A 10,422-nucleotide genomic window follows, 5' to 3' on the forward strand; every position below is an offset into this window, starting at 1 on the left:
TCAAATGAGGTCTTGGGGTCTTGAAAGAAAAGTGGGTCCCGATAAAGTGTATGTGAGAGTAACTGAAATCCAAATAGTCAAGGTTGATTTGTTTCTTTAGTTTTTCTTAGTTGTGTTGAGTCTTCAGAGGCCTCCTCAGATCTCTTTGCTTCACTTCTTCCCAAAGGTTCAGTGTGAGGGTTTAGCGACATCTACTGGTGAAGTTGCATATTGCAGCCAAATACCCCTCACCTCACCCTCCCCTGCCAAACATTGGAGAGAACCTGTGTCAGTGTTTAGTTTGTCCAGTGTGGGCTACTGTAAAAAAACATGGTGGCCTCCATAGAGGGAACCTGCTACCGATACAAATATAAATTATGAAATATAAAGGGCCCATTCTAGGGTAAAAACTATTTATACATTTAGATAAGACCCACTATTAAAAACATCACTGGGATTATTTTAAATTAAATTTCTGCCAATAGACCCCTTTCACCTAAATCTTACAATCCTTTAACCTGCTTTCTCAGGCAATGCCTAAAGTGTAGTATTTAGGAGCTGCCAACAGAGGGAGCCGGTGGAAACAACGGTCCCTACTATGAGCACCAGGAGAATTTCTACAGCCCAAGCAGTCCTGATGTGTTATGTTGTTCTAGCGGGGGTCATGGGTTCCATCGACCTCTTAATGTTTTAAATATACAGATAACATCACTCCACAATGTGTGTTTCATGTTTTATTTCAGTCTCGGCAGTGAGATTCTGCATCCATACAAATACAAGTACTAAATCCAAACGCTGCATTGTGAGCCATTGCATGTATGAAGAAGAAAAATAACATCAGCCAGCTCACAGACAGTGAACAAAATGTGGTAGCAGTAACCAAAGATAAACAGTGATGATGGAGTTCCAGCAATAATCACACAGCAAAGATCATCAGGAGTGATAAAACAACCTGGGGAGTAACAGTGTATCTGGTGCATCAACAAACATACAATGATTTATGTTTTCAGGCAGGTTGGCTCTAAAAATGTTGAAAAAGAGTTGCTCTACTTTTCAAGAAAAGAGGTTCCCGATAACAAACATGCAGGTAAACATGGACATGCATTCAACTTTTCTCAATGAACATCACCGAACTTTGGACTTTTTCTTATCTACCCAATCCCCGTCTCTACCCTGAAGCATCAAGTGCATAACTCAAATGTCAGGATTCTTCAGAACTTCAACACACACTCGCTCATACAAACATACAAACATGCACACACACACGTGCACAGTCCGGCTCTGCAAAGACAGTATTTTAGGCTTTTTCCTTGTCTGATTGCGTCTATTCTGCGTTTTTGGCAGTGCTATTTTGTCCTTCAGACTCACTACGGTCTCTCATGCTTCCTGAGAGCACTCTGTGTTTCCTGTCACTCCCTAACCTGTGGAAGAAAAGGGCAAGTCCTCTTTCATGTCTGCCAATGACTGCTGTCATGCTTTATAACAGCATTGGCCTGTCAGTCAAATACAAAAACAGAAAAAAAACAATAACCAGGGCAAAGATAGGCCAATACATTCAGAAGTATCATGCTAAGGCAATTTGAGCTGAAGGCCTTCCCCTGTCCGGCCTGTTTTACCTCATGATCCCTCATCGTGCTCAGACGAGGAGTATTTTTGGATACTTGTCACCAGGGTGTCCCCAAAACAAACCAGTCTTAACACATTTCGCCAACACAGCCAGTGGGTCAACACGTATGGTAATCCACCTCATATTTCCCATGTAACCACGCCTACCTCGGAGAGCATAATCTCCAAGTGGAATCAAAACCTTATACACCATTAGTAACACTCATCAACGTCCATTGGACTACATATTATTCTCAATGTTCATACTGTTGTTTAAGGGGGCAGTCCATGACCTTCTCTTCTTGGCCATCAAATGTACCAAATATGAATATTAAAGACCTTTTCATTAACAACAGATTGACCCTGATGGCTCCTAGTTGTTAAAATAGTGTCCATTGTGTGTCAGCTTCTCTTGAGTAAAACCCAAAGGGAAAAGGACACAGCATTCAGTTTAAAGTCTTTGGAGCAAAGTCTGCTCCCTTTCTCCTTTTTTAAGAAGCAGAAGTTACTCAGGGAGGCAGAAAAGGAGAAACTTGGAGATGGGAGTGTTTTGGTCCAAAATTACATATCACCGTCCCGTTTGATGATTACACCCCTCCTCAGGCTCCAGGGGTTCCGTTTTGCTGGCCCATGAGGGGGTCCCCGCCCTCCATGCCCTCCAAACCCTCCTGGACCGGGGTGGTCTCTTGCTCGGCTGTGATCACGATGGTGTTCTCGTCTATCAGCTCACAGGTGGGATTTGAGAACGCTGCCAGAGGCAGGTTGATCCTCTGCATCTCGCGCTCATACACCCGCTGGTCATGCTGTTTCTTTATGTCGCGACCCCTACACAACAACACACAACAGAGGAAACAGGCTGTGAACAAAACACGTATCATCACATTTTAAGTTCTTGAGTTAACTCTCTTTTGGTCTCCACCAAGGAAATGTCCGGCTTGAAAGTGTCTGTGTCTGCTATTTAAAGTTAATGTAGTGAATATCTGAGATTTCCCTCCAGAAACAGCGGAGAGGGGTGAATGAAAGGTGTTAGCTGCCAAAACAATTAGCTGAAAGAAGCTAAACAGTCTGTAGGGCTGAATGGCATTCAGAATTATGAGTTCAATACTAGCAAGGTTGTGCGCCTGTTAATGAAGTAGTACTTTATTCTTTCATTATTTCTGAGCTGAACATAAAAGCTATTATGAAGAAATCAGTGTGAAAATGTATTTGACAGTAGTTAAATAAAACAGTGATTATAGTGATGCCTTGCGTAGCCTTGTAGCCGATACTATGCACAGCTCTGTTTTCTGAGACACCCAAGCCAAATATTCATGATAAGGAGCTCCTGATAGCTGGAGTACATGCAGATAACAGAGTCTGTTATAACAAGAGCCTGGTCTGTGACTCAGTCGAGGGACAGATGGTGAAAGGGAACAGGGAGTTATCTGCTCCAAGGCAACACAGGGATGGGAGGCAGCATGAAGCCTTTTCTCCTGATCCGGAGCCAACACAGGAAAATATCCTGTTTGTCCTTGACTGAAAAGGGTTAGAGTTCCATTTCAGCTCAAACTGTTCTTGGTGTTGTTTTAAACCTTTTTCATGTTTTCCACAAAAGTTTTCTCTTTCCTCATATCCTGATGACTTAACGTTTTACATTATTTAGTTTGTGACCAGAACCAGAAACTTCCTGGAGCTACAGGACAACAGTTCGCCATTTCCAGTCTTAGTGATGATTTAAAGTGAGATGAAATCAGGGGGTAAATACTCCAGAACCTCTGGCTTTTCAGGGTTCTACATGTGTAAAAATACATATTATACAGCAGTTGTATACGTAACAGAGTGTACATTTTTAATATTTAATGATGACATGTAAAGGCCTCCAAAGTCAATCGTGGAATGTCTTGGTTTTCGTTACCCCTACAATTACTTTTGGAGGAACCATCCTCATCCTCATCCTCTTTCCCCTTTTTGCTGTTGTACAAGGGGAACTTGATATTTGATGATATTCATAGTCCGGCACTTTTCATCGATCACAAAGATAGACATCACCGGTCACACATACTCAGATGGAGGGGACGCCTGCAGGGGATTAGGGTCCCTGTGATATGTTGCCTACACCTACTGAGTGGTTTATAGAGTTCATAGAGTCATTTATATTCACAGAGGAATACGTTTTACGACCAGTCCTGGCCAGTGGAGGGCGTATGAATTACCAAGATTATGGTCACGCATGCATCTACAGTATAACATTACTGAGAGTGATGTCACAGTGCTGAGCGCAGGTATGAACCCTATGACATAACATCCTGCTCCCCCTTATTAATGATCTACTTCTAAAAATAGAAAATAAAGACAGGAGCACGGCTAATCAGATCTGATGTCGTATCACAGAACTGTTTGGGCATTTTGTGAAGTGCCAAAACAGAAACAGAGACCTCCCCTCTTTTACAACACAGGGTCCGTCATTATACGCATTACATGACAGCAGCCATTGTGTGGGGGGGATTTTCCGTCCAATCTAAGTCTTCCTCCACAATCTCTTCTCTTTCTAAAACGCTCAAAATAGGCCGCAGGCATTTCATTTTCTGCCGCTGTTCTGTTGTGGTTGTTGTGCTGAAGGCATTAAAAAATGGCTTCATTACATCCAAGTGGAAAAACAGAGAGCATTGTTGTGGGATGTGAACGACAGCTGCAGACTAAACTGGCGACTTTCCAGCACATCTGAAAACTGCTAAAAACACAACATGTGCTGATGGAAACAGAAACACAAGATGTCTGCATGTTCACGATAAAGACAACCTTGGAAACAAGATAAATGCTCCACACTGGCTCATCTGACCCAAACTGATAATGAAAAAATCATCTCGGAGGGGTTTAGATACTGACCTCTTATAGAAGTAGCCAACTGTGATGCCTGCTCCAAGGAGGATTATAACCGCCATCATGAGTATGCCGAGGACGTAGCCTGGAAAACAAAAGAACATAAAAAGGTTAAAAACTGACCCTACAAGTGCATCCCCAAAGACTTAAAACTACATTGACTAAAACAGCAGGATAGTGTGTACCACAAATAATATCATATATATATTCTGTCAGAGAAAATATAGCTAGAACATACCCGTTGTGCCAAGGTCCTTTTTCTTTTTGGGTGCTGTGTGCACTCGCTGGCTGATTCCAATCACTGGCTTCACAGCAGCGACTTCTCCCTGAGAAGCTCCTGACTTGGCCGGCTGAAAGCCCTCTGTGGGGGGAGCGCTTCCTGTCGGGTCGAGAGATTCGGCCTCTGCTGGCTCAGTGGAGTTTTGTTCTAAAGACACAATAAAACAATGCTGGTGTTAAATGACTTTTCATCTCTTTCTATCGAATCTGAGCTGCATAGTTGTGTGGTGTATAGGACCAATGTGGGTTACATTGCAAAGCAATTAGCTTTATGTCTTTTTATATAATTTCTTATATGAATAAAATGAGGTGTCTTTATTGGTCTGTGATTAAATTTGTTGAATTAGACATAAAGGTTGTTTACTTTAAGTCAACTTGTAGATAAAGTGTTAATCAACAGATTATTTATGTCATGACAGACTTTATCCATATCTATACTCAAATCTCACAGATTCCCCTTGCATGCCAACTGGAGCTCATTAAAATAATATAAAGTATGAATACAAACAGTTCAACCCTCAAACATTATTAGATAACAGTGGAAGTTTTCATTCACCTACTTAATGTAATTTATCTTTATCTGCCCTTTTCTTTTGTGATTTGTTACTGTTATGTGTGTGGTGACACTTAATATAATGAGAAAACAGTCAACTTTGTCTCATTTGACTTTAATAGAGATGCATCATGTTGACCTTGTGGTTTCCAATTACTGTTGATTCAATGACATTAGTACTGACACAGAAACCTCCTCGGATGCAGGACGAGCGCCCTGACGCTGCTCTCAGTAAGTTGTTGGGTCATTAATCAGTTAGCAGATTATCTGCGCTCAAATTGCTTTTATCATATGTGCCCCACACATACAGGCTCTGTACACTCGCTTCTCTCAGAAGACAGGAGGGCTCAGCTGCACATGTCTCACGGCTGCTCTTCAACTGTTTCTTTTTTTTTTCTTTTTCCATTTCCTTCCTACAGGTTGTTTACCAACTCGGCTGGGGTTTAACAGCACAGAGTCATATATTCAAACAGCCAGTTGGCTGCTGTCTCTGTGGGAAGACTATTCGTCTCTGCCAATGAGCTCCGTTTCAGGGCGTGGTCAGCGTCTGTCTAGAAAGTGAACATTCTGACATGTGACTGCAGGGCTTTGTTGTTGTGAGACCTGGGCTGGCTTCAGAAACAAAGAGGAAACCAGGAGCAAAGTGTCCAAGGCTTCCTGGATAAGCTTTACACTGACCAACTGACCTACTGCAGACTAATACTGGGAAAAGGGAAATGTCAGTAATTCAACTCTCTACTGATGAACTGCACGTTGTTCATTTGTGGGAAAAAGACAAGAGGAAACTTTGTTTAAAGTTTTTTTGGGGCCCAACAAAGATCCAAACTTGGCTGCATCCTCTCTCACAATCTATTTTCTGTCGAGCAAATAGGACATTTGCATGGCTACAAAAATGTCACCTCATTATTTTGCCGGAGCGTAGCCCACTTTTTAAAAAACAATGAGAGCTCTACAGGGAAGGAGCGGAAGCTGCCAGCAGCGTCGAGAGAATGCAGTCTTAAAAAAACTTCCAGAGCATTCTGGGAGTTTTTGTTGTTTTGGAACATGCATATTTGTCTTAACCAAGTTAGACTTTTGCAGCTGAAGTTTCTCTAAGAATGTGACAAATGATATTGAATACTGTTACGTGCAGTGTTGACCAACCTTTGCAGGTCTCAATTGCACAAGACTGTCTCTGGATTGTCCCGTCTGGGCTCACGATGTAGCACCAGGGCCTCGGAGAGGAGTCCGGGTTTCTGCAGTAATTGTGATCTCCAACACCTACAGGAGGGAGGATAAACAAAAAGGAACAACATGTCACTGATGCCTCATGGAAACACTGCAGGCCTGTCTCCGTCTGCCTGCCTGTCTGTCTGTCTGTCCCTGCTGTTTGTGGAGTGAACCACTGGATTCATTAATCATTAACACTACTTCATCACACCACAATGAACAGGCGGCCATGAGCACAAAGAGAGGAGACAGCAGCTGCTCTATAAAAGGGGCTGTTATTAAAACCTGTAAACACACAAATCAGTGTTGTGGTATATCTGCAGTGTGTGCTGTCAAAATTATCTGTCTGTGCCAACGTGCATTAATACAAATGACCCCCCCTCGAATGTGTTTGGAGTTTCTCTTCATCCGCCTCAGGGACATTTTAAAATTTAAATCCCCCATTTCCTGTTTTCATCGTGATGCCAAATCAACAGAGAAAACAATCCCAATTTTACCCTTCATTATCTCATAAGATATTCAGTGACCCCTACTTTAAAGAAAAAGAGAGCAGAAGTATTTTTTACCTGTGAGTGAATCCGGATGGACCTGAACATCATAGTCTCTGTTGGTGCTGGTCCAGTTGAGACAGGTCAGACCTGAGGAGGAGCTCAGCTGCTCACCTCTGTACTCAACACCATTGGATCTGATGCATTCTGACAACAACAGCAACAAAATGTCATGTGGCCACATAACACATGAACACGAGGTATTGCGCAATAATAATTAAAAAAAAAGTCAATAATAGAAATTCAAAAATGTTGTTGTGATGCATGTAATTTGAAGTAAACAGCAGAGCGTGTGTATTTATGAGGAATCAAATGCATAACAATGTAGGATTTTACCTTTTATGTCTCCATTTGAGGCACTGCTCTCCACCAGCCACACGCTGAGGAAAACAACGTGCAGAGGCAGGAGCACTCTGCAGAGCTGAGCCGCTGAACCGAGGGACACCATGCTGCGTCAAGGAGTTCCCTCTCTGTCCGAACTGAAGAGAGTGAAATGAAAAGAAAAACGCACCGGGGCTGAGCAAAATGGCTGAAGAGCCTGTGCTGAAGGGGCTTCAGGCACACTGCTCCTCTGCTCTGGAGTCCCAGCCCTTGTTTTTGTCAGAGCAGCTCAGCTTTCTTCATAAACAGCCTCAGTGGGAGGAGGAGCTGCTGCTGCACAGACCTCAAGGTCCTAAAGCCTCACCAGGTTCTCACTCACGCACACACCCACACAGGAAAGAACATCAGCTGAAAAACAACCCTGCAGCCTTCAGAACAGTCAAAACTAAAATGAAAGTTTTATCATTCCCATTGTTGTTTATGATTAATAAAGGTAATTTCCTCTATAATTCATCCTCTTAACTTTTCATTACTTCTCCTTATCCCTGAACATTTCCTGACTTATCCCATGTTTTCGGGTTGTCTGTAAATATCCCTACTCTGCTTTCATTTTCATTTGAAAAACACACCGAGTCGTTACTTTTCGTTTATGATCCCCTGCGTTATCTGGCTCCAAGTGCTTTGTGCTTTGGTCCAAACCCCCTTTTCCTTCCTGTTTCCCAGGCTTCCATGAGGCCTGATCTGTGCTGGTGGTGGTCTGATGTGGGCTCTGCAGAGGCTGGTTAAGGTCAGCAGAGAGTTGACAGGGAGCAGTGAGGCCCTGTGTCATTGTGGGCTGATGGGGAAAGAGGGCAGCCAACGTGTGACTCAGCCTGTTCACTCAGCCACTGTTTAAATAGAGGCTCACACAGTTTTCAGGGAATTACCAGAGCAACCATGCAGCATCGGTCTGGTACTCTCCACCACACTCAGCTTATTCAGGGCTACAGGGGACTGGAGCCTCTCCCAGCATGCACTGGCTGAAATCATAGGTCACTACACCATTTAAGAAGGAACACATTTGGGACAGAGCAAACCAATTACTGTGAGAACTCATTTCTACCACAGAAACAAATGAAAATACAGGTGAGTCATCTGATTAAAGGGATAGTTCACACAAAAAAAGAAAATTCACTCATCATCAACCGAGGAAGTAACTAGTAATGACACAAAATAAGTGCTTAGAGCTTGACTTGTGTTTACGTGTACCATTATGTTTCTATATCTGTAGTTCAGACTTAGATTTGTCAAAGAAAAATAAAAAGTAAAAGCAGATCTGTCTAATGAAGGCATTAAGAAAGAATATTAACTTGGTACATTGGCTCCGTCCCATTCCAATTTTAATTAAAACCAGCTGTGTAGCTGACTGTCTTGGCAATAAATCACTCAGAGTTGCTGTGGAATGTAAGCCAGTCCTCTGGAACGGCTTGGTCTTGGTAGAGGTGATTTTCTGTTTCTAGGCTGATATTCCTCATTATCTATTTTGGCTTGCCGTGCGTGCACACTGGGTCATGGAAAAGATATGGTTAAAAACTGAGCGTGAGTGGGAGAGGGGCCTGAGTTCTCCCTTGTGCCCTCCTACCCTCTCCAGTGTAGCTCAGCATGACTCTTTTTGAAGGGGAAGGGGGTAGAGGGTATACTGTGGATAAAGCCCGGTCCACAGCCTGGTCTGGTCTTTATTTGACTGCTTTTGTGCAGTCAGACTGCAGGGGTGCTTCTGATTACTGTCTGTACCTTTAAAGGCTCAAGGCATAACCAATAATTATTATACAAATAATAATAATAACAGTAGTATAAATATACGGCCACATCACGCAAGTCTGTGCGTAACAGTATATAACTTTTCCCAGAGCCTCATGCGTCCGTGTTTCGTCCATAAATGTGACTACTACAATGCTTGACATGTTGCCAAAAACATGAAAGATGTTTTTTGAATACATTTTAAACCATATGACCGGTTATGTCTCCTTTATATAAAAGTATGATTTTGAGTGTAAAAGTAGGTTACAAAGGGTCCTTTTAAGTCTCCAAATGCCCTTTGATGAAAACGCATAGACAAGCCCTTAGGAAAACATCTGTAAACCAGGATTGCTCAACCCTTGAAAGTTCAAACTATAAAATACAATTTCTAGAAAGATCAGTCAATGTGAACATGTTCCGGGGGTCTCGGGGGGCACCGTTGAGCCATTTTGTCACGCCCATTGAAAATTCCTCCAGAAGATGTAAAATTTCACCACTTTCTAATTTTCTGCAGATTTTGGTAAGAATTTGAGCATGTTAAAACCCTCAAAAAGCCAATTCATTTTCCTAAATAATAATAATAAATAATCCTTACAATTTCAATAGGGCCTCACGTCTGTCAGTGCCTGTCAGTGCTCGGGCCCTAATAAGCAAAGATGGAAAAACATTCATGCTATTTATATGTTTATATGTACAAAATGTCTTCCATAACTATCTATTAACTACTACCTGATTTAATAGCACATGATTCAGGGAAGAGGTCTCTTGTGTGACTCCATGAATCTAAACTTTGATAATTTAACAAACGTTTTTTTAAATGTATATACTATACTATACTATGCTATGCTATATACTAGAATACTATACTATAATATATGTAGCCAAACTCAGCTGAAGTTGAGTGAAGAAGCTGGAGAACAGAGTTGATCAGCTATAGTTGAGCTGACAACATATGACATACCTGACAAAAATATCCACATTTTCACAATAGTTAAATTCCTGTAAACATATCTGGAAATTTCCTGCTCTGCAAGGGCTTTGAAAAATAAAAAAACCTACAACAGCACTGATGAAATATCGCTAGTGAATTATATTGTTAAACATTCTTTTGAAAAATCTAGATACAGAGTTGATCAAACATAATCCTTCTTTTAAAATTAATTGAATTCATCATGAATTTTACTATGATCCCATTTGTAGAATAAAAAAGTTTCAACCATGTTAGTTATGACGAGTGTAAAATGAACCTTTTGTGCTCAACATGGTGCACGTCTGTATGAATGTGTGCAA

The 10,422-nt window shown here is 41.8% G+C and overlaps 1 protein-coding gene across 1 annotated transcript; it reads right to left on the reverse strand.

Annotated features, from left to right (window-relative positions):
- Positions 1-700: 700 nt before the first annotated feature.
- On the reverse strand, positions 701-7,615 carry pik3ip1 (phosphoinositide-3-kinase interacting protein 1). Its single transcript, XM_061071055.1, has 6 exons — positions 7,369-7,615; positions 7,051-7,179; positions 6,419-6,535; positions 4,682-4,870; positions 4,450-4,528; positions 701-2,409 (listed from the first exon to the last, which is right to left on the reverse strand). The coding sequence occupies exons 1-6, from the start codon at positions 7,478-7,480 to the stop codon at positions 2,184-2,186; spliced, it is 852 nt and encodes a 283-aa protein (XP_060927038.1). The 5' UTR covers positions 7,481-7,615; the 3' UTR covers positions 701-2,183.
- Between the last annotated feature and the right edge of the window lie 2,807 nt (positions 7,616-10,422).

This window comes from Limanda limanda, chromosome 5 (assembly GCF_963576545.1).
Source record: "Limanda limanda chromosome 5, fLimLim1.1, whole genome shotgun sequence".
In the NCBI taxonomy this organism is placed as follows: Eukaryota; Metazoa; Chordata; class Actinopteri; order Pleuronectiformes; family Pleuronectidae; genus Limanda; species Limanda limanda.